General features: G+C 40.0%; 1 protein-coding gene across 1 annotated transcript in view; it reads left to right on the top strand.

Annotated features, from left to right (window-relative positions):
• Window positions 1-25,234, top strand: part of otog (otogelin) — an 84,915-nt gene that overhangs the window by 1,814 nt on the left and 57,867 nt on the right. The window contains exons 4-17 of the mRNA XM_047362505.1: window positions 5,019-5,147; window positions 5,229-5,430; window positions 5,578-5,708; window positions 5,816-5,922; window positions 7,314-7,423; window positions 7,638-7,763; window positions 10,756-10,864; window positions 11,287-11,333; window positions 14,462-14,607; window positions 17,434-17,587; window positions 20,139-20,316; window positions 22,643-22,767; window positions 23,975-24,187; window positions 24,308-24,473. Of these exons, the coding sequence (XP_047218461.1) occupies window positions 5,019-5,147; window positions 5,229-5,430; window positions 5,578-5,708; window positions 5,816-5,922; window positions 7,314-7,423; window positions 7,638-7,763; window positions 10,756-10,864; window positions 11,287-11,333; window positions 14,462-14,607; window positions 17,434-17,587; window positions 20,139-20,316; window positions 22,643-22,767; window positions 23,975-24,187; window positions 24,308-24,473 (1,943 nt within the window). The remainder of the gene's footprint in view (window positions 1-5,018; window positions 5,148-5,228; window positions 5,431-5,577; window positions 5,709-5,815; window positions 5,923-7,313; window positions 7,424-7,637; window positions 7,764-10,755; window positions 10,865-11,286; window positions 11,334-14,461; window positions 14,608-17,433; window positions 17,588-20,138; window positions 20,317-22,642; window positions 22,768-23,974; window positions 24,188-24,307; window positions 24,474-25,234) is intronic.

Raw genomic sequence — 25,234 nt, 5'->3', positions numbered from 1 at the left:
CCCTCTTGCAGATGGGGAAGCTTTCGGCTCAGTTAGGTTTGGATTCTGCTAGTAGTCCCAGCCTGAGGAAAGATTGTCCTTAAGTTAATTCAAAGGGTAATTAGAGTCAATTACCTTTAAATACAGCAATTTCCCAGAATGCTTTCAAACTAACTGAAACAGACGAGGGCTTTGTTTCCAACCACTGGCAGGAGATACTGTATCTTTTCCTGGGAAAACCAAAAGATGTACATGTATTATGATTACTGCTTGGTTAAAAAAACAGGTTTCATCTTAAAAAATGCATTAGGTTAGGGGCTAAGATTCAAAATCCTTTGTACTACTCTGTATGTTTATTAAGTCATTTACAAACAGCCCGATAACTTTAAATCATTTAGCTGTATCTTTATGATGCATGTTAATTGAGCAGTTAGAAAATGTGATGTTTTTTCTGATTGTAATTGTTAGTTTGGCTCTATTGTGGGTTTTTACAACAACACTGGAAGTGTATATGACAAACGAGATAAATCAAAGTGGGTGTGCTCTAAGTAACAGGAAGTCTCATGCTGTTTAGGGTGACTGTAAGAAAACTGTGCCAAAACAGGTTATGGCAAAAGTAAAAATTTTCACATTTTGTTACATTTCAACCAAAACCTCAGTGAATTTTATTAGGATGTTATGTTTTGATAAAATAACAGTCTCAAAAGCCACCCAATTAGTAAAAAGAGTCCACCTGTGTGTAATGTAATCTTGATAAAAAACTTGCTGTTCAGTGAAGGCTTCAGAGGTTTGTTAGAGAACAACCAGCATCTTGAAGAGCAAGGAACCCAGCAAGCAGGTCAGAGAGACAGATGTGGAGAATGTAAAGCAGGTTTAGGCCATAAAACAATATCCCAACATCTCACAGAGCTCTGTTGAATTCATCATCTGAACATGGAAAGAGTATGTCTCATCTGCAAACCTATACCAAGGCATTAATGCCCACCCAAAGTGACAGTCAAGAGGCTGATAGTCCTGCACTCCACACATCTATATGGAACACCTGTTTGGTCACCAGCCATGTAGGGGAAGAAGGTGCTCTGGCCAGATTAGGCCAAATCTAGACTTTGTGACTTACATGCTAAATGCTGAGTGTGCTGGAGAACATCACCCTGAACACTCTGAAGCTAAATACAGGCCAATACTGGAAGAAAAAGTTTGAGAATGCCAAAGACTTGACCCCAGTGTGGAGGTTGTCTTGAATAATGATGTTCACACACCCTGTCCATCCAGTCTGACTGAGATTCAGCGATTTTGTAAAGAAAAAAGGGTCTCTAGATGCAGGGAAAGAGGGTTCCACAGTTTCGGCCCAGTGAGGCTGAATGTAAAGGCACACCATACTTTTAGGATTTTTATTTGTTAAAAATGTTGAACTACTTTGTGTTTTTTTATCACATAAAATACTTCAAAGTTTCTTGAGATTCAAGGGCTGTAAATACTTTTGCAAAGTATTGTTTTGTACACTGCTCAAAAAAATAAAGGGAACACTCAAATAACACATCCTAGATCTGAATGAATGAATGATTCTCATTAAATACTTTGTTCTGTACAAAGTTGAATGTGCGGACAACAAAATCACACAAAAATAATCAATGGAAATCAAATTTATTAACCAATGGAGGCCTGGATTTGGAGTCACACACTAAATTAAAGTGAAAAAAACACACTACAGGCTGATCCAACTTTGATGTAATGTCCTTAAAACAAGTCAAAATGAGGCTCAGTATTGTGTGTGGCCTCCATGTGCCTGTATGTCCTCCCTACAACGCCTGGACATGCTCCTGATGAGACGGTAGATGGTCTCCTGAGGGATCTCCTCCCAGACTTGGACTAAAGCATCCGCCAACCCCTGGACAGCCTGTGGTGCAACGTGACGTTGGTGGATAGAGCGAGACATGATGTCCCAGATGTGCTCAATCGGATTCAGGTCTGGGGAACGGGCGGGCCAGTCCATAGCTTCAATGTCTTCATCTTGCAGGAACTGCTGACACACTCTAGCCACATGAGGTCTAGCATTGTCCTGCATTAGGAGGAAGCCAGGGCCAACCGCACCAGCATATGGTCTCACAAGGGTTCTGAGGATCTCATCTCGGTACCTAATGGCAGTCAGGCTACCTCTGGCAAGCACATGGAGGGCTGTGCAGCCCTCCAAAGAAATGCCACCCCACACCATTACTGACCCACTGCCAAACCGGTCATGCTGAAGGATGTTGCAGGCACCAGATCGCTCTCCACGGTGTCTCCAGACTCTGTCACGTCTGTCACATGTGCTCAGTGTGAACCTGCTTTCATCTGTGAAGACCACAGGGCACCAGTGGCGAATTTGCCAATCCTGGTGTTCTCTGACAAATGCCAAGCGTCCTGCACAGTGTTGGGCTGTGAGCACAACCCCCATTTGTGGATGTCGGGCCCTCATACCATCCTCATGGAGTCGGTTTCTAACCGTTTGTGCAGACACATGCACATTTGTGGCCTGCTGGAGGTCATGTTGCAGGGCTCTGGCAGTGCTCCTCCTGTTCCTCCTTGCATAAAGGTGGAGGTAGTGGTCCTGCTGCTGGGTTGTTACCCTCCTACTGCCTCCTCCACATGTCCTGGTGTACTGGCCTGTCTCCTGGTAGTGCCTCCAGACACTACGCCGACTGACACAGCAAACCTTGCCACAGCTCGCATTGATGTGCCATCCTGGATGAACTGCACTACCTGAGCCACTTGTGTGGGTTGTAGAGTCCGTCTCATGCTACTACGAGTGTGAAAGCACCACCAACATTCAAAAGTAAGCAAAACATCAGCCAGAAAGCATAGGTACTGAGAAGTGGTCTGTGGTCCCCACCTGCAGAACCCCTCCTTTATTGAGTGTCTTGCTAATCACCAAAGATTTCCCCCTGTTGTCTATTCCATTTGAACAACATGTGAAATTGATTGTCAATCAGTGTTGCTTCCTAAGTGGACAGTTTGATTTCACAGAAGTTTTATTTACTTGGAGTTATATTGTGTTGTTTAAGTGTTCCCTTTATTTTTGTGAGCAGTTTACATTAAACCGAGAATATGCAATGAAAGGAATTGGGTGGTTGTTCAGTTTCTGGATAAGGTGGCGCCAGAATTCACTTAAACTGCGAGAACAGGTTTATTTATTTTTTTGCTGTTTTTGATCAAATTTGCTCCTAAATTGTTTATGTTCAGAATAGCCATTAGTTTAAGTTTCTTAAAAAAATACAACAACCTCCCAACAGTTAAAACTAAATTCATTTATGTTCATAGTGGAGAAATACAGAAACAGTTGGCTCCTTTAAATCAGAACCAAAAACATTTTTGTTTGCTGCTGCTTTTGATCAAAGAATCTGACTAAAGAACGTTTTGCCTATTTCAGGCATGAGACTGAATACTAGAGCTGGATGGGATGTAAGTTTAAAATTATACTTTAGTCTAAAGTTGAATTTAAATTAGCTTTTAATAACACAATGTCAGATGCCCAGCAGTTGGTGTTATGAAGCCTCTCAGTGAATCATAAAAGAAAATTCAGTTTCTTTTACGATGCTTATGCTTTATTATTTCCTTTTTCTCTTTCCTCTGATGTCCTTTAATGTTGGCTTGCCTTGTGCATGAGTGGTGCTATAGAAATAAGCTTGCCTAGTTCACCTTCTAAATATTCGGAACTATGTTCAGACCACATAAACCTTGCACATATAAAGTGTTTTTTAAGATGGCAGCATTCCTAATAAAACTGATTTCATTAAATATTCTTTTGGTTTAATTGTCAAAAACCAAAAATGATCTGAAATTTTGACTGAAAAGCACCAGAAGCCTGTTGTTGCTTTTTTTTTAAAAGAAATCAGTTAAATCCTGTTAACCTGTAAAATAATCACTCATGTAAACTCAAGGCTGTTTTTTGCTATAGGTTTGGCTGAGATAAATCTTAAAAGTGACAGAATGAGGTGGTTAATTCCTCTGCTCGTCTCTGTTGTACATAGAATAGAATACAATAGAATTTCTTTATTGTTATTATACAAACATACAGTAAGGTTAAAAAGCTGCTCCTTTGCACTGCAGAGATTTCAGAGCATTAATTTAAAAAAGAAGAAAAAACAGTAATGTAGAAAAATATATAAATATATAATATATTGCACAGTTGGTGGAGGGGATGTCCCTTGATGCAGGAGCGGGGGTAACTATGGGGGTCAGTGCATCGTAATAGCAACAGAACTGTTCTTTGGCCTGCTGGTTTTAGATTGGATGCACCCGTAGCGCCTCCTGGAGGGCAACAGGTTAAACAGTCCAAAACCTTGGTTTGAGCTGTGCTTGGTGATCTTGTATGCTTGGCTGAGACAGTGGGAGGTGAAGATGTTCGTCAGGGAGGGAAGAGGGCAACCAACGGTGCCGTCTGCACCACCCGCCGAAGCCTTCCCATGTCCACCTCAGTGCAGCTGCTGTACCATACTGTAAAGCAGTATGTCAGCAAGCTCTCCATGGATGAGTGGTAGGTCAGCAGTAGATTGGAGTACAGGGTGTTCATCCTGAGGATCCTCAGAAAGTGTAGATGCTGCTAAGCCTCCCTGATGAACTCTGAGGTGTGATCTGTCCAATAGAGATCGGCAGAGATGAGGACACCAAGAAACCTGAAGGTATGGACCCTCTCCACACACTCACCGTTGATGTAGTAGGAGGCTGTTTCAGTTTGAATGTTGTCAAGGAGTCCTGTGCTTAGTTCAAGATCGTCATGTAAAACAACCCGAAAGTTACGTTTATAGTGCTCCAAAAACGTTAGCACCACTCATTTCAATGCGTTTGTGCACAGCACTGCTTACTACTAACAAAACCTTGAAAACCCCACCTCCAACAACAACTGTTTAGTGGAGGACTGGGATGGTTTAACATTATTTTTAAATTAGCCTTGTAGCAGCATTGCAGCAGCTTTAAAGCCAAGATGTTAGCCATCATCTGAAGGAACATGTCGTCATTAACCTCAACACGATTTATACAGTCCTGGATCTGTATATTTGCAGGTCCACAATGACCCAAACTGCAGCTCTGCTCCCTACACTTGTCAACGGTCTGTTAGTGTCTTTCTGCCGTGGGAGGGCGAGATACAACTGCACGCTACCAGCATCACTTTCAAAGGCGAAAGGTTTGAAGTTTAACAATGCTTGCTATCCAAATGCTTTACTTTACATCTCCAGACATAAAAATCTGCCCACTGTTGGTTTAGCCTGCAGCTGCCTCACCACATCCATAACCTGCAGCTGGTGCAAATTTCCCAGTATGTGCTGGTGACGCAGCAGCAGGGTTTCACCCTGGCCTGGGAGGGTCTGAGCGGCTCAGTCTACATTAAACTCAGCCCGGAGTTTGTGGGCCGAACCTGCGGCCTGTGTGGCAACTTCAATGCAGACATCCAGGACGACCTGAAGACGAGCTACGGTGATATTGTTTGTTCCCTTATCTGCACAAAATCATTTGTTATTTAACTGAACTAATTCACAGAGAATATCCTTCAATAAAGGCATTTATGGCAAATAATTGAAACTAAATAACAGTCAGATTGAATGTTTTGTTGCTGTCTCTCAGGGTTGCTGACCCAGAACGTAGAGATGTTTGGGAACAGCTGGATGGAGATGGAGCCCCACCAGGACAGATGCCCCCTGGTTCACTCTGCTTTCTCATCACCTTGTGCTCATGTTGATACTGAAAACCTTCTGGTGAGACAAGAATAAAAGGAAGAGTAGTACTCATAGCTAAAAAAAAATAAAGCCAGATCAATTAAGTGTTGTCTGGAGAAACTTTATGTTTGATCTTTTGGCTGCAGAAAGTGGAGGAGGTCTGTGCAGTGCTGCTGGACCTGCCTTTCCAGAGCTGCCATGACTTTGTGAGCCCGCTGTCCTACATGGCCAGCTGCTACAACGACCTCTGCATGTAAGAACAACTGATTGCAATCTTTATTGTTGAAAGAACTTCATTTCATCCTCTTGAAAACACAGGACTTTGACTATATCAATAAAACGAATGTGCTGTAAACTGCAATTATCCATATAATCCATCATTTAAGTAGCCATGTTATCAATTCATGGTTTAGGCGGTAATTAAATAATGAAATCCAGAAGTTTTAATCAGTCTCTGTTAATAAAGTTTTAAAATGTAGACAAAGTTGTTGCTGCACTTATCAAGAGCATGAATTTCCAAATAAACGTAAGCTTTTAATGATTCATTTAACATGAGCAACAATTTTAAAGGAGGTATTATAAATTAAAATTTGGTTTTAGTATAAATTTCTTCTTATCCACACAGAGGTTAAATTCTACAAATATAAACAGAGCACACCCCATCAACATTTGATGAAATGTCCCTGAGCAAGTCCCACCTTGACCACACTGTGGTTTTTCCTGGCTGGGTATTTACTCCTCTGCTGGAGTTCAGAAAGTTCATTGTTAGCTTGTTTTATTCATCCCGAAACCAGTTTGAATGTGTCTTGGGAATCATCACTGCTTAATCTTCGTCTCACATGACCAGAAAACCTTTGGCTTGTTCATAAGGGTGCCTGAACATCTAAATACAGGTTGAAGGTGTTGATGTTGTTGCAGGGGCTTCTTTCTCCATAGGCACCCTCTCAGTCCATGGGGATATTGAACTGACTTCACTGTGGACAGTGAGACTGATGTTCCAGCAGGTTCTGGTTACTGTCAGGCTGGAGTTGTGGTGGTTCTTGAGTTGCTCCTGATCAGCTTAACCAATTTCTAATAATCTGGTGCTGTCTGTTTGGGTGAAATGGTTGAAATTCGGACACAATTGGGTGTTCCAACAGGACAACGATTCTGACCGATAAAACTAGTCAAAACAGAACATCCAAAATGGCTTCCCTGAAGCGCCAGCCTCAACCCTTTTAAAAATTTGCGGACTATGCTCAAAGGCTGCATTTCTGCTATTTTACAGTGAAATTTCTTGATTGTTTTAGTTTTTTTTGTAAGGATCAAGCACATCCACTAACAATCAATGACACACTGCACTGAGTGTTTAGTTCTGAAAATCATGTGTTATATTTACACCCATTTGTGTGTCTATGGAATTGATCTTTCAAATTCTGATCTTGAGAAGATGAGCCCCAGTAATGTGCATCAACAACTACTGACACCACAGTGATTTGTCATCATTTTACCCCAGGAAAAGCTTTTTGTTTACAGCAAAGCAGGCTGTGTGGGTTGTTATTTTGAGCTGCACAGTTGGATCAGCCCAGTGAACCAGGTTGTGTAACCACACCTCTCCTTGGTCTGCTCGGAACAGTCCTTTTCTGTCTTTTCACTCTGTTGAAGGTCGGGTCCCAGCGGCGATGTGGTATGCCAGGTGTTCAGCGAATACGCCCGAGCCTGCGCCCATGCTGACCACCCACTGCACAACTGGAGGCAGCACATTCCACAGTGTGGTACGCTTTTACATGCATGTAGTCAAGAAACAGAAAACTGAGGATATAGTGGTTGCTAAGATCTGATCTATTAATCACTAACCATTTCAACATTACGTCATGGTTTGGAAAGTTCTTTAAAAAACAGAAAGCGGTCCGTTTCTGACTGTTTCAAGTCAAAGTGATGGGTTGAAAGGTTTTGAATCTCTTTTGTATTTTACTTTTTTGTGACCAGTGAAGCAGTGTCCTCTGGGGCTGCTCTACAGGGAATGCATCAGCTGTTGCCCAGACTCCTGCAACCTGGAACAAACATGCATAGACAGCAAGCTGGCCTGCTTAGATGGATGCTACTGTCCTGAAGGTAAAGTGTTGAATCCCCTATTTAATCATCTGAAACAAGTATCCTGTAAGAATATCTTTTATTCGTTTAAAACATCCTCTTTTAGGTTTTAATGTAAAATAATATTGCACAGCTCACTGCAAACATAAAAATTGGGAAAACTATACCTCGCTGCTAATGAGTTAGACTTTCTTGTATTCTTTCAAAGTGGTCTTCGGGAGGTCTTTCCTTGGCCCACTTGTATTATAAGACCAGAAACCTAATATTATAAGCTCACTGATCCAATAAATCTTTGACTTATGAGAGAAAATGTTCCTAAGACTTTGGGTGGAATTTGTTGCGGATAAAATGTATGAATGTGAAAACTGATAACATCTCCAGTGAATCTCTTTGAGGCAGAAAAAAACTTTTATTGCATCATATTCTGCTCTGTAGCCTGAGTTTTTAATAATTCAATTCAATTCAGTTTTATTTATATAGCGCCAATTCACAACACATGTTGTCTCAAGGCACTTCACAACAGTTAGGTACATACATTCCAATTAATCCTAACCATTGAACAATGCAGTCAGAGTTAGTTATTTATTCAAATTGGATAAAAAGTTTTTCTATCTAAGGAAACCCGGTAGATTGCATCCAGTCAGTGACTTGCAGCATTCCCTCCTCCTGGATGAGCATGTAGAGACAGTGGAGAGTCACTGGCGTTGACTTTGCAGGCATCCCTCATACTGAGCATGCATGTAGCGACAGTGGAGAGGAAAAACTCCCTTTTAACAGGAAGAAACCTCCAGCAGAACCAGGCTCAGTGTGAGCGGCCATCTGCCACGACCAACTGGGAGTTTGAGAGAACAGAGCAGAGACACAAAGAGAACACAGAAGCACTGATCCAGAAGTACGTTCTATGGGAAGGAAAAGTAAATGTTAATGGATGTAGCTCCTTTAGTCGTTTCACCTAGAAAGAAAGAACAGATAAACTCTGAGCCAGTTTTCAAGGTTAGAGTCTGAAAGAGAGCACATAGAGTTAGTCACAGTAAAAGCTCAGTCAGTAGCTATGTCTAGGAGAGAGAAAGGGTTAAACACTAAAAGACAGGGCCATGTGGATCATTGGTAGAGCATTAAGTTGTTGCCCGCAGAAGCTCGGACGATGGCCCTCTCCAGAAAGGTGTCACAGGTAGACACATAGTCAGGCCAGGTGTAGCTTCTAGGAAGAGAAAAGAGAGAAAACATAAAGTTAAAAGCTGAAATAACAGCAAATAATGCAATATTTGGAGAGTAGTGTGAGAATGTAGCGAAGAGGGTGAAAGTGGTCATTATGTCCTCCAGCAGCCTAAGCCTATAGCAGCATAACTACACAGATAGTTTCAGTTCAGATTATTTAGTTAGACGGCGCTTATTTACAACAATATCGTCTCAAGGCACCTCACAAAGGGTCCCACTGATGGTCATTGTTATACTAAAAACCACAAGGATTGGGATACATCTCTCTGTCAGACTGATTATAACCATTGGAAAAGAGAAGGGGTCACACAGGTAGCAGAAATGGAGGGTGTGTTTGCACCTCAACCATAACATTCGCCATAAAGCTTTCGTTTTTGAGTTTTGCTTTTTTTCCTGCCTTGACCTTGTTCCTGCTTTGACCTCTGAGCGTTTTTCCTTCCAAAATATTTTTTTTTCCTTTAACATCTGACAGAAAAGAAGTTATGCCACTTCAATGGCAGAAAATGTTCAGTATTGTGATGAAAACAAGACTGAAGTCATTTTCTTTAAGCCCAGCAGCACCACCCATGTGATGTTGTTTGCTCCTTGGACTCAAAACAAGTATCACAAATTTCTGCTTTCTGAGTCGAGAGTAAACAAAAATCTTCTTTTTTCTAAAACCAAATAATAATAGAGGGCCTCAGTAGGCGGCTCCTTGTCTGCAGTGGGCCTGCAAGCCACATATTTGTGCCCCCAAGCTGTGATTCTTTCACTGTATCCAGGTTTCCATGCCGAGGTGGTGTGGTATTGTATGTGCTGTGTTTCCACAATAATGGGAAGACGACCAGATGCCCACTGGTTGGTAATGTGATAGAGCAACGTGGACTGTCATCTCCATGTCAACAACCTACTGACAGCCTGTCAGTGTCACTCTGACATCTCTGCTGCAGCACGAGCTGCATGTTTTTACAAGCTGTTCGATAATTGATACTTCCTCAGCAGTAGATGCCTAGATTGGAAATAATTACTTGTACAAATTTGGAAAAGTGGACAGTGAAAATTGACATTTCAAAGTCAAATGGACAGAACAATTTGCAGTCATCCATTGGTCTTGTGCTGGACCAATGGATGGGCTTAATTTGCCAGGAGACCAAAGCTATGAAAAAGGTTTCCAGTTTGTTTCCAGTTTGAAACGGCATTATGAAAGCAAGCACAGGTATTTTGAAAAGCAATTTCCACATTTAAAAGCACGTTTGTTATGTGTTTTTAATTCCTGAGATGCTTGGATTATTTTGAATGTAACTGTATAATGGTGTGTGGCTTCATTGAAGAGGTTCTTTATGGCCCTTTAAGATTTGTATTTGAGTACCCCTATAAAGAGACATGTTTTTATAGCATCTTGTCTTGATTGGTGTATTGAGCTTCCTTTTGGACTCAGTCAGGGATTTATAGATCAACTGGTACAAAATGCTGCAGCTTGGTTTTTAACTACATGCAAACAAGATCATATTTCTTCAGTTTTAGTTTTCCTCCACTGCCTTTTATTTTCTTTCCAAGTTCATTTTACATTATTTAGTTTTTTGTTTCTTATGGTGCTCTATTTATCAGTCTCATTTAAAACAAGATTTTTATTTAGTGTGAGATTTTAACTGATGAACACATGAACCCCAACTTTGACTGAAAAACATCCCCCTGAGTGTTGTGCTACATGCTGAAAACTTATTCTAACTTTGTCTATTTGTTTGTTGTGCTATTTCATAATTTTTGTGAGCTAATGTTGAAAATCCTTCAAGGTTGTCTGTATATCTGTCCCCAGGTCTAATCTATGAGGATGGAAGTTGTGTAGCACCAACTGAATGTCCTTGTGAGTACCACGGCATGGTTTATCCCTCTGGACAAACGCTGCAGGAGGAGTGCAACAACTGGTGAGCATTTAAGAACTTCTCTCTTTTGTTGGGGAAAATATCTTTGATTTTTACTCTTTTAAAGTACTACATAAAATGTATAAAACCTTTACAATCTTGTTGACTTAATAAAATTTTAAAAAGCATATTTTTATATTTTATATACCTACTTACCAGGTCTGTGACCTGACAAAAAACACTTATCCTTTATTATTTTATTTTACAGCCTTTTTACTCCCTAAACACCATCCTTGTCTGCACAGACACCATATTAAGTTGCATAAAGTCCCATCTTTTTATAACGGCTGCATTCAGTCTCTTTAATCTTCTCAAATCTGACCACCTGTGCTTGGTGTGTCCAGTTTCTGTCAGTAATCCTGTTATTAGCTCAGCCTTTCATGTACCCCAGAACCACCTGTGGACGTCTCTGCTTTCTGTTTCAGCACATGTTTGGGTGGAGTGTGGAACTGCACTGACAACAGCTGTCCAGGTTTGTGCCTTTCCTTTGTGTGGGATTTTACTCCAACTGTGTGTGATAATAATTTTTATAATAGATTTTAAGGTCCAAATGCATGGGATTAGACAAGAACCGTTCTTAATTGTCTGGAAATGCTTTGCAGGATAGACTACATAAAGATTCCTCCAAATAAAAGGATGGAAAAATGTTTATGTAAGACTGCAATAAGTTTGAGAAGATACGACGGCAATAAATTAGCATTGGTTCTTTTTAAATCTTCAGTAGGAATGCATAATATATATCTGTATTAACACTGGAATCAATCAATGTTAGTTAATGTTTAACATATCAGTATTGGTCCCATAAGTATAACTAGGTCAATATTAAAAAAACAATGTTTATTTCCATTTTGTTGCTGTTTGTGTTTCTAGAGGCGGATGGGAGGGGGTTGGTCTTTTGGTATTAGTTTGGTCATGTGACAGTGATAGCAATGGAGCACTGGATTGTGGGATGTTTAACTGAAGCAGAGAAGCAATGTCTGTGGTGTGGTCGTTTTTTTCTCAGTTTTGAAAAGCTTGTCAATAAATGTAATGTATATAGTATAATATAGTAAATATTGATTATTGACCATAATAGCAATATTAATATCGGATATTCAATTCAGTTTTATTTATATAGCGCCACTTCACAACACATGTCGTATCAAGGCACTTCACAAAGTCAATTCGAATCATACAGATATCAAGTCAGGTACATACATTCCAATTTATCCTAACTATCGAACAATGCAGTCAGATTCAGTTATTTATTCAAATTGGTTAAAAAGTTTTTCTATCTATGGAAACCCAGCAGATTGCATCTAGTTAGTGAATTGCAGCATTCACTCCTCCTGGATGAGCATGTAGAGACAGTGGACAGTCACTGGCGTTGACTTTGCAGCAATCCCTCATACTGAGCATGCATGTAGCGACAGCGGAGAGGAAAAACTCCCTTTTAATAGGAAGAACCCTCCAGCAGAACCAGGCTCAGTGTAAGCGGCCATCTGCCCTGACCGACAGGGGTTTTGAGAGAAGAGAGCAGAAACAGAAAAAGAACACAGAAGCACTGATCCAGGAGTACTTTCTATGGGAAAGAAAAGTAAATGTTAATGGATGTTGCTCTTTTAGTGGTTTCATCTAGGAAGAAAAAACAGATAAACTCTGAGCCAGTTTTCAAGGTTAGAGTCTGAAAAAGAGCACATAGAGTTAGTCACAGTAAAAGCTCAGTCAGTAGCCATGTCTAGGAGAAAAATAGGGTTAAACACTAAAAGACAGGTCCAAGTGGATCATCGGTAGAATGAGCATTAAGTTGTTGGCAGCAGAAGCTTGGACGATGCCCCCCTCCAGGAAGGTGTCACAGGTAGATAGAGTCAGGCCAGGTGTAGTTTCTAGGAAGAGAAAAGAAAGAGAACATAAAGTTAAAAGCTGAAATAACAGCAAATAATGCAAAATTGGAGAGTAATATGAAAATGTAGCAGAGAGGAAAAGTGGTCATTATTTCAGTGCATCCCTAATCTTCAGCACTTAAAAGTTGTCATGCTTTTTTCAAAAGACCATTGGGAGAAGTTCATGTCTTCTAACAGTCCAACAACAACCAGAACTATAGCAGCTACTGCATGAAAAATGGTTGCTATGGTGATTCCCACCTTTTCTGAAAGGCAGAGGGACAGAAAGTCAAAAGCACTATTTCTTCATTGGACAGGCAAGCAGAAAAAAAGCAAGAATTTAAGCCTCAAACATACAGTCAGTGTATGAAAATTATAGTGTGTTGTAAAATGTTTTGGACTGTGAGTAACAGAACCTTCTGTAGGCTATTCATGTCACATTTATGTCTCCACAGTGTTTTTAGGTACGAAATATAGTATAGAGATCCAACAGTACTTCATCTAACAAGAGTGAATTGGCTGTAACTGGGTGTGTAGACCCATATAGGCTGATGTGACAGAAAAACCAAACGTCTGACAGAGATACACTGAGTGAAATTAGACAAAAACTAATGCGTGAATATTTTTTTATGGAGCAGAAACTGTAGGCATAACATTTATTTGAACCCAAAATTTTCTGAATATTTCACAGGATCAACATCAATTGTTTTTATTTATATTTGGCTTAGATTTTAGTTGTCAGACCTGTTTCTCCTATGTGTTCGGAAGGTTTTCAATCAGTTGCAATCTGTAACTGAACAGCCAGATGTAACAAACATTCTTTAGTGAAAAAAGACAGAACAGAAAGGCAAGAAGGCTGTCTTTCAGTGCAGAGTATGCTTTAAAGCTTGGAAGATATTAAAACTTTATTGAATTACAGGATCTGCTGCCTTAAAAGATTTCTTCTGCTTTTGCGGTTTTTCACCCTTAAATGTTTTGGATCTTCACATTTTATTTTCAGCCAAAAGATAACATGCATAAACAGATACAGATGTTTACAAATGATGATTTAATTTTAGGGGAAAAAATCCAATTAACACTACGTGAAAATATAATCTAACCCCTCAGAGAGAATGGACAAAAATGGCATCCATGGAGAGTTCATAGGCCAACACCCCTTCTGTCCAAAAAAAAAAGACCTGCCTCATATTTACCAAAGAACATCTTGATGATCCCCAAGACTTTGGGCAAAATATACTGATGATATATAAACAGAACTATTTGGAAGGTATGACCCATTATTTCTGGTTTAAAAGTTTAACAACTGAATTCTGTTGAGGGCAAATACTGTTTTTCACTGCACTCTAATAGTCTTGGCGATTTTAATTTTGTGCAATTAAATATTACAATGATGATTGCATCTCAGAAGAAAAATACAGAGCACTAATTTAAGACCCTTGAATTGTGTTTGGTTAAATAGGCTCTTATTTTCTGAGATGCCTAGACCCGATAAAGATGATGATGAAGAATAATTGGAGTATCATGATGAATAAAAACAAAAAACAAAGCTGTTGAAATGAAAGCTGTTACTTGCAGCCAGTATTGTGATTGCAGTTTTAAAAAAAATAATGTGGGAATCACCTGTTTTCTTATATCCTGCAGACCTAAATGTCAATCACAGCATGAGGGGACCTTTGGTAATATGTGTGTAGAAGCAAAGTTGAAAATAAGTGAAACAATATGTTGATTTGCTTAACAGGGGAGTGCTCCGTGACCGGTGATATGTATTTTTGGTCGTTTGATGGGAGGATCTTCACCTTCCCTGCGACATGTCAATATGTCCTCGCCAAAAGTCGCAACTCGGGCAAATTCACCGTCACCATCCAGAACGCCCCCTGCGGAACTGTGAGTTACTCCTAACCTGTTATTTCTTTTCCTATTGGTCTTTTACTGTAGCTTCTGGAGTCAAAACTGTTTTGTTGGCTCGGGTTGCAGATCCATGCAATTTGTCTGTCATGTAGATCATATCAAAATTTAAGTGTCCAATAATCCCTGCTGAGTTGAGGGGGTTTTTGTTCGAGAGCCGCGCTGCAACTGCAGGAGCAGATGATGAACAAGAAAAGTGACAAAAGGCTCAGTGCTTCTCCTCTTCTCTGCCAGCCCTCGGTTTCCCAGCAGAGAGGGTGGTGGTGGTGGTGTGTGATGGGGGGGCGGGGGGGGGGGGGGGGGGGGGGGGGGGGGGGGGGGGGGGGGGGTGAAGTGGTGAGATATAAGATGTCCCACTCATCAGAGCAGAGGCCCGAGACCTCTAACAGCCAACTGAGCAGGATTACCTTATCTGGCCTGACTGACAGAGCTGTGGACGGCTTTGTAGTGAAGAGGGAGTGGGAGGGGGGTTAGTTCTGGACAGAGAGCAGGTTATGCAGGTAAAGCAGGAGTTGAATGATGGGAAGAGAAGGAAAAAGTAGGGAGGGTAGAGGTGTTGGCTAAAACTTTTCGTCTATGGAGCTGTGCCACTTATGAAAGAAGCGGTTCATCGAGGCAGATCATTAGCTGTCAGCGATGTAAAAACCTGAAAACATCCTGAAAACATCTCAGTAATCTGCTTAAGCAAACTGTGACAATTTTTATTTTTATTTAGTTTAGATCACTGGTGTGATTAAGAACTTACCAGCTCAGTAATCCTGAAAAGCATTGAAGGATATGAAATTAGTTTATAGAATTTTCCAAATCTGGTTAAATATGAAATATTTTTAGAATATTTAAACAACAACAGGGAAGTCAGAAGAGAAGTATTATAGGACATTGGTTATTTTGACTGGAGTTTACAGCCGCTTAGGTGGGACCAGTTAATTACCTTCCACTTTAAGCAGAATTGTGCACTTTTCCATGTTATTGATCTTTTTTGCAGCCTGAATGGGATTATGTGCTTTGGTTTGATACAGTTGATCTGTATGAAGTCCTGTACCCAGAATTGCAATTTTACAACAAATATTAAGAATAATAATATCATATATAATAAATGTATGGCATTCTCAGTGTATTTAGGTCTGATAAAACTTTGATTTGGCCAATTAAGTACACGTCTATGCTTTGATCATAACCATTCATTCCACTGTAGCCCTGCCTGTATGTTTTCGGGTCATTATCCTGTCGGAAGGTGAACCTTCACCTCAGTCTCAGGTTTTTTCTTTCTGGATTCCCCTGTAATTAGCTTTATCTTCCCATTAGACCATTAGACCAGCTTCCTTGTTCCTTCTGAAATAAACACCCATGATGCTACCACCACCATGTTTAATGGTGGGGATCCAGTGTTCTGTGTAATGTACAGCGTTAGTTTTTTGCCCCACATAATGATTTTTGCGTAGGCTTCTTTTGGGATTTATGGTTTCCCTGCCTGGCCTGTCAGTTTAGGTGGAAGGTTATTTTAAGGTAGCTTTACAGTTGTGCCATACTCTTTATTATTAGATGACTGATTGAACAGGGCTCTGTTAGATGTTTAAGGTTGGGAATATTGCTTTAGAACCTAACCCTGCTTTAAACGTTTCCACAGCGTCCACCCTGACCTGTTTGCTGTGTCCCTTGGTCTTCTTAATGCTGTCTGTTCTCTGATGTTCTCTAACAAACCTTTGAGGCCTTCACAGAACAGCTGCATCTAGACTGAGATAATTTACACACATCTTTACAGTATTTAATATTTAGGTGACTTCTAAGGGTAGTTTCTTGCACTGTATTTTATTTAGGGGTATCAGAGTAAAGGGTGCTGAATACAAATGCACCCACACTTTTCAGATTTTGTGAAAAAAAATGTTAAAAACATTTCTGCACTAGCTTTTGATGATCTGTCTATGAAATCACAGAAAAACACATTGAAGTTTGTGCCTAGGTTGTGACAAAATGCACAACAGTTGAGAACTGTGGCACTGTATTTAGAAGGTGGTGAAGTACTACTACTACTATACTACGGACTGATGCCAATTTCCAGTTTTCTCTGAGGGGTGACCTGATTAAAACATTGGACATAACTAACCTTGGCTGTAATGGTAAAAATGCATATTGTTTGACTATGGTATTAATTTTAAATCCAACAGAAAATAAAGGCATTACAAGATTGTCCCCTTTAGGGCATAATATATGTTCCTAAACTGTAGCTGTTTCTTTTTAATACACAGAAGGCATTAAGCACATGCTGTTTGTTAATTAATTTACAGACCAAAAAAGTGTGAGTTTTTAAGTTTGCATTTAATGAACAGAGAAAAAATCTCAATATTTTGCCATTTGATCTCCTGATCACCTGGGACAATATGCAAAAATTAGAAGAATGTTTTCCAACAATCATTGGGCAAAAGGTGGGGAGTCAACCACAAGGTGATCAGAGACAAACAGGACAGGCAACCATGCACACACTGGTTCACTCCTAAGAGTGATCAGGTTTGCAAAATACCCCACAACAACAGTAGCAACCTTTACTTCTTTTTATTCAGGAAGAAAAGTGATCAGTGTATTTATTGTTCATAATCCTAACAATGAACACATAGAATACAGTTTCACTAACACATTTTTTGTGATCATGTAACATTTTTCCTTTGTATTAGCAAAAAACTTCCAAATCCACATTATCTCATTATGTGGGACACAATGTTGCCTGAGTTTTTTTTTCCTGACTACTTGTTGCTCCTCCTGTTAATTTGCTGTCTGTGTATCTCCTGAATTGCTTCTGTTTGGGAAAAGTCCATCTTGTCTCGATTGCAGAATTTAGATGGGGCCTGCATCCAATCAGTTAACCTGGTCATTGACGAGGATACAAGGACAGAGATCACACTGAGTCACGTCGGCGAGGTCTTCATGGCCGGGCAGTACCGCATCTCACTGCCCTATTCTGACGGTATTGTCCCTCATCTTTTATCACATTGTTCACATCCAGGAGTCTACTTCTTTCAGCACTGTATGATACATGCTAGAGACAGATTGAATGACAGCTGTGCTATTGAAGAAATGTTTTCCCAATACAGGCTGTTTAGTTCCTACATTGTACTGCAGAAAATGCTGTCCCTCTGAGTGTTGCTCTTATTACAAACCGGCGTCTTGGTGGTCAAATCAATGGTCTTTTGTGCATTTTATGTGAAACTGTGTGAGGATCATCTGATACTTGGTACAAAAATGCATAACATCAGCATTTAACATTATGTTCTGTCCCAGGATCTGGCTGATAACTCTAAATCCTTTATCTATTCAAAGGTCTGTCCTTTTACCTGAAAATGATAAATCCTTTAGATTTATAAAAAAAACATCTGAATTTTATTAAACAGTTACTTGAATAAATTACATGAGTTGTAATTCAATTTAATTCTGTTTATTTATATGGCACAGATATAAAACAAATATCTCAAGGCCCAAACAGGTCAGATTCATATCTACTTGTATAGAATCTGACCTATTTGATCCAAATTATTTCACGTCAATAAGTTGAATTTCAAACAGTCCAATTCAAGCCAAAATAAATCTATTCCAATTATTTTAAATATAACTCAGATTACCATTTAAAGTAGATTGGGAAAGAGTTATCTATCTATTGCCGCCTAGACGATTACATTAAATCCATAGCTTGCAACAATTTCTTATACTGACCAAACATGTGGCAACAGTAGAAAGAAGCCATTCCCTTTTAACAGGAAGAAACCTCCAGTAGAACTAGGCCGAGTATGAGAGAAGCACTGAACCAGAGGCACTAACCAGAGAAGCACTGAACAGGCGGTAACTTCTACCTGAAAAAATATAAAGAAAAACAACAATAAAACTGGGAAAGACACACAGCTAAACACAGAAACTCTGCGCCAGGCGTACTTTATACGGGAAAGGAAAACTATGATAGTACACAAGCTTAATGGTAGCAATATGTCTGTCAATGGATTTGTCAAGGAAAGAGATGCATCTAGTAAACAGAAGTACTAAATAGGGAGTACTTTTTAAGGTAAACAGAAAAAAAAGCAGAAGTAGAACAGTTAATTCCTTTAGCCAGAAAGGAACACAGCTAAACACGAAAGCACTGGACCAGGTGTGTTTTATACGGGGAAGAAAAACAAAAAGAGTTCAGGAGCTTAGTGGTAGCAACTTCATCTATTAAAGAGACACAGCTGAACAAAGGAGTACTGAAGGAGAATTTTATTTTAATGTGACCAAATTTCTCAAACAAATGCTCTCATTTGTATTTTACTTTTGCTGCAATCAGATTGCAAATTAACTGAGAAAATCAGATGATTTTTCTTTAAGATATTGTGTCAAAGATTTTATGATGCTATGCAGGTTCCCTGGACATTTTTAGGACAAACAGGCCCACAACATCACAGATCCTACACCATACTTTTCAGATATTCATCCATGCAACACCAGACCTACCTGAAATGTCTTTTGCTGAAAATAACAATGTAAGTCTTGTCTGACGCCAGCACACTAGTTCCAGTTAAGTCCTCGCAGCATTCAGCAAACTCAGCATGTGTACATTTGTAGTGATAGCGCCAGTTCCAGTTGTTTTAGAGGGTTATCATACCCTAAAATTAGGGTGCGAACCAAAACAACCGTACCGTGACTGTTTGGACAAGAAGTTGCTGGTACTGTTCCAAACAAACTCTAGACCGGTTCGTTTACGGTGCAATGTATTCCGACCTCAAACCAAAACAGCTACCAGGTGTTTGCTACAAGCTTAAGCCAAATTCCTTCCAAATGCCAGATAATTTTACCTGAAATGGTTCCCAGAAACACACAAACGAAGTGATTAAATTCTCCATGTTTTTGACTAGCTCAAAACAAACAATCTGCCTTCTGTTTTTCCATTTGGTACCAGACACAGCTAACCAATAAACAGACTGATCGTTCTTGCGTGGTTAATAGAGACCGGTTTCGGTTCACATGGAGTTTTTCACCAAAAGTAAAAAAACTATAGGTGTGAAAACATCCATAAACTTTCAATAATTGCTCTGACTGTAGATAAGGGCAAGTTCAGGCTTGTAGCTATTTCTTGTAGCCTTTTACTAACCCATGATGATCAACACACACCTGCCTTACATGAAAGGGATGTTCTCTGGTGTTTCCTAGTTTGAAGCAAGTCTTAAAGTCTTCAAGTACACCCCATTGAAAAGGGAGATCACAGATTATTAATTTAAAGTTCATAGAAAAAATTTATTTAAATTACAGAAATGTTTTTATGAAGTTACTTTTATATAAATTTTTTAGGGTGGAACATTCTTACCGGGGAATGTTTTTATCCATGGAATAGTCACACTTGTGTTAAAGGTTGGATTTTATAATAACAGATGACTTTATTGTTAAACTATTTTCACATCTTTGGCTGGTGATGTAAAAAATAAATAAAAAGAAGCTTTGTAAAAAAAAAAAAAAACAACCAAAGTCTAAATGTCCTCCTTTTCCCTTTCAAACAGACGTCTTCCACATCCAGGAGCTGTCGTCCATGTTCCTCCAGGTGAGGACGTCCTTCGGCCTCCGTCTGCAGTACAGCTGGACGGAGTTCCGTCTCTACCTGCAGGCTGACGAAACGTGGAAAGACGACACGGCGGGGCTGTGCGGCACGTTCAACGGCAACATTCAAGATGACTTCCTGTAAGTGTGCGATGGCTGGCCTTTGACACTTCTTGCGCCCTCCGTTAACCCCTCCCTCCTCCTCACCAACGATTAAGAGCGAGGGAGCGCGTACTCCTGTTTCAGGTGAAGGGAGCGAGGTGAAGTGCTATTACCCTCTGTAATGCACACGAGTCGGGGCGGCTCCACATCAAAAGACTCGCTCTCTGATCAGCTCTTTTAGGCCGACCAGATGAGCACCCAACTGGACACGCCACTTCAACAAGGAATTTACTGTTAGTGGAAAAGGGGCTCCACTGTGCCGACCATAATGGCCGGATGTTGTCTAACAGCTGTAAGTGGATATACATCACTGCTGGTGGCTGAAGTGGCTGCTTGCTGCTAAAGGAAAACTGGAAACACTGCTTGAGGAGATGCTTGTTATACACTGTGCCTTCATGCTGGACATACAGGCATCCCTTTACAATAAAGCTGCGATAATTGTCTATACCTACTTCCAACAAATGTGCACATCTGCTGTCTGAAAACAAAAGTAATACTCTTGATTTGAAAAATAAAGACCCCACCATCCTCTGCTAATCTCATTTCAAAGAGAAATATTCGATAAGTGATAGGAGAAATCGGACGACACATCAATCGGTTGTTGGTGGCAACTGTTCTGGTTTCACTATTGCAACCGGGCGACATGAGAGATGGGTCAAAGTTACAAATCTACCTTTGATGGGAACTAGGCCTGTTCTGAAGGAGCTGTGTGTCATAAAACATTTGGATAATCTGGGTATGTGACTGAAGAGAAGATATGTTAGACCCATCTTATTCTTTCAGAAATACTAGCATTAGCAAAATGTGTCTTAGCAAGTTTAACTTCAACCTTTTGTAGCCATTAACAACTTTTTGGTATAATTCTAGATGGACCTTTGACCACTTTTCCTGGCAGAATTGGTAGAATTAATTCATATTGATTGGTTTTCTGCCATGCTTTCAGTTTTGAAGCGTATTCCAAGCATTTTATAAATGGTTGAAGTCGGCTATTTGAAAGGCCATTCTAGAGCCTTAATGTTAGTCTTTGTTTTTCATTCATCAACCAGTTTTGATGTGTGTTTGGGAAGTTTCAACCATCTAGCTGGTAAGGTGAGACTGAACAATTTAAAGATTTTCTACTTTACTCCGTTCACTTTGTGCAATGTACCAGCAAAGTAGCCCCTTGGCATGATGCTACTTCCACCATGCTAGGTGGTTGATAGTGTTTTTAACCTTTAAGGCCTCACATCCACTTCTACAAAGATAACTGTCATGGTGGACAAACTGCTCAAGCTATGTCTCGCCTGACAATGAAACCTTTCTCCTAAAGCTTGTCCATGTGGGCTGCTGTATATTTCAGCTGTATTCACGTGTTTAGATTAGAGCCATTGGTTTGTTTCATGGTTTGTACACCATCTGCCCATGGTGATGCAAAACTGGCCTCATTGTTCACAATGTCAGGGGTGTTCCAGCATATGGCAGGCTTTAGCCTTGGTGGTTCCTGGGTTGCTCTTGAAGATCCTAACCTATTGTATTTCATTTGAGAGGACAGTTTTTCTGAACTGATTCTACGAATGTTTAGAAATGCCTCCAGAAGACTTCTCAGACTTGTGTAAATCTACAATTCTACTGTTTAGATGCTCTCCGAGTTCCTTGGATGCCCTCATTCTTTTGAGTATTTGCAAATCCAATGAGCACTCTCAAAAAAACAGCTTTTTGCTGGCAGAGATCAACTACCACCTAACTGAGTTGTACTTCAAGAAACTCTTGAGTTTTTAGCACCACCAGATTAAAGATTTTGTTTAGTGTGTTTGTATAACTTTTTCTCTGTGCGGATTATTCAGTAAGCAAGGGAATTATACTCATAATTAATGAAAGTGTATGTATGAAAGCTTTTCACCAGAACTGGATGCATTCAGTTCAACTTAGTTCAGTTTATTTATATATCCTGAGTTTATACCAAATGTCATCTCAAGCACTTTACAAGTAAAACAGGTATAAATTATACAAAACAATTTTATAGACAGATTGGGTTCAGTGACCTGCATTACAATCTGATTTTAAATGCAATACAAATTTAAATCATTTGTCTCAAAAACAGCGGAATCAGAGTTTGCTTAGAAAGCAAAGTATAATATTTTAGTCATTTTACAAATAAACATGTTTTCTACTCAAAGCAGGACTTCTGGCTTAAAACTTTATAAATCAAAAGAAACTAATCAATTAAAGATGCTGGTAATCCTGGATACAAAATCCGGATCCTTGCATTAAGATCTGATGATGTTGCATGATGCCAACCTGAAGCTGTGATCTGTTCTTCCTGCAGATCTCCATCTGGAATGATCGAGAGCACGCCTCATCTGTTTGGAAATGCCTGGAAGGTGTCATCAGCCTGTTCACTCAGCCTGAGTACACCTCAGCTGGACCCCTGTGACACTCACCAGCAGGCTGGTTAGTTTCTTTTTTTATTGTTTCTTATGAGTGGATAGGTTATGCTAAATATGTGATTCTATATTTCTGTTTCGACCCATTCTCACATTTTTCATAAGGATTAAATTTAACTGTATGCAATTTGGGCGATGTGATGCTTAATATGATAACTTACGTTTTCCATCAGTGGCATAGCAGATTTTATAAATAAACCTTTTTGCTGGAATTCATACAATATTTATATGTAATTGTCCACAAGGTGTTCTGGGTCTTCAATGAAACACATGCACAATATTATTACACCAGAGTGCTTTCATTGCTGCCTTAAATCCATACTAATGAAAATTAAATGCTGACTGTGTAGTAAATAGCTTTCCCTTTTAATTGCTTCTTACATATGTATGCTTCCTTTAACTTTATATTTAAAGATGATGCTAAATTTAGCAAACTTTTGGCCTTCTTACTAAAGAGAGTTGTTGTTAGCGTCACCTGGTAGCACTTATAGTGTTTGCTGATTAGAGAAAGATTAAATATTGAAGTTTGCGATCACTCTGTGGTGGGTCAGGCCTGGTCAGGCTCAAAATTGACCGATTCTGGGAATGAGACAATTTATTGGTGCATCTGTGGGAGATGTGTAATTAGTACGATACAAAATATATTTTTAAATCCATTCATTGTTAACTTTTTATTTATCACAGAAACATAAATATTTATCACAGATGACTCATATTTTCTTTATATTCTGCAATGATTTGCAGAAGTAATAATTTTGTGTGAAATGTCTGAGATAGGAAATTTTCTTTCAGTGGTGCCACAGACGTTCATCTGCCTCCATCTAATCTGATTCCAACATCCTCCTTTGCTGCTCCAACCCTCTACATATTGCCTCCTTCACATCAATGAAACTTCTCTCCTGCCTGTCAGCTCCATGCTGTGCATCCTTTGAGCCACATATCCTCTATTCCTCTTCTGTATATGTCCAAAGCATTTGATTCTTACCTGTACTTCCCCATGCCTGCACTTTCTTCTTCACCTATCAAATGCACTGTGCATTAATATGGATGACTGACCCTTTGGTACTTCAACTCATTCACCTTAAATATCTCTACTCCGTTACTCAGTTATGTGCAGTAATAATACCCAAGAGGGTTGCATAAGGGAAACACTTTTGAAGTAACGTGAAAACCATTATAATAACCATGTCCCTGTGTTTTCCATCAATGCCCAGTGACCTACGCCTCAGAGATGTGTGACATTCTTAATCAAGATCTGTTCTCCGCCTGTCATGAGTACCTCAGCCCGACACCTTTCCATCAGCAATGCCACGCAGACACCTGTAGTTGCGGGACAACCTGCCTCTGCTCTTCCTTGGCTCATTACGCTCGGCATTGTCGGAGATTCTCTGTCATCATTGACTTTCGATCTCACGTATCTGACTGTGGTGAGGATTCAGCTAAGATATTTAATTTCTGCTTTTTTTTTTTACCTTCTTTTCTATAATTTTTCTTTCCACTTTACAATCATGCATTACTTGTTTATCAGTGACTTTCTCCTCTCCCAGCTGTCACCTGTCCTGCCACCATGGAGTATGGCACCTGCGTGTCCTCCTGCCCGCGCCGCTGCTCCTCCCTCTCCGTCCCGCAGCACTGTGGGGGGGACTGTGAGGAGGGCTGCGTCTGCCCCCAGGGGTCCTTCTACAACCACCGAACACACACCTGTGTGCACAGGTAAGACCTTAACCAGAGGTTTCTGTCTGATCTGTTTTACTGATTCATCATTTTATTCACAAGTCAAAACCGTTTTGGTATTAGCTCAAGAGTCAGTTTGAATGTCTGCCTTCGTGTTGCATGTTGAAGCAGCTCCAGTCTTCCTTGTCCCTTTTTTCATGCAGACAGCTGCTTAACTGGAAGCTCTCCACCAAACAAATCCTCTCAGAGTGATATTTGTATCTGCTCTGAATCTGGGGTCAGTCCTTAAGTGGAAATCCTTGTAGAGCTCGAGGACCCCCATAATTGTGCTCTCCCTTTCAGTGTGCTCCGCCCTGGAAGACTCACAGCTTAATTCCTCTTAAATGTCCCAGGTTTTTACATCCTACTGCAGCACAGTGCCTTACTTACCATGTGATAGAGTTACATCTAGGAATCCACCCTGAAACCCCCTTTTCATCCCCTCTCGGGCAGGGGACGACACAGATATCTGATAACAAGTGAGAAAGAGTTTGTAGTACAGAGGCTGATGTGAGGTGCTGGACTATATGGCTTTTAGCTTAATACAGTTTAACATAGCATACGGTTTCTGTGAATATTTGTTTTCTGTTTTAAAGAAAATTTTATCTATACTGGTTTCTTTTTTAAGCAGGTTTCCTTATTGCATCAACCACCTCCAGCTCTCATGTCATCTCCTAAATCTGCTCCCTATCCACTCACAGTTAATTTTCTGTTTAGGGCAACACAAAACCACTTTAACATAACTCTTCACACATTAGGGT

The sequence above is a fragment of the Girardinichthys multiradiatus genome, chromosome 4, assembly GCF_021462225.1.
Source record: "Girardinichthys multiradiatus isolate DD_20200921_A chromosome 4, DD_fGirMul_XY1, whole genome shotgun sequence".
Lineage (NCBI taxonomy): Eukaryota > Metazoa > Chordata > Actinopteri > Cyprinodontiformes > Goodeidae > Girardinichthys > Girardinichthys multiradiatus.
Note: the sequence above shows the minus strand (reverse complement) of the source record. Positions and strands in the feature narration are given on the sequence as shown.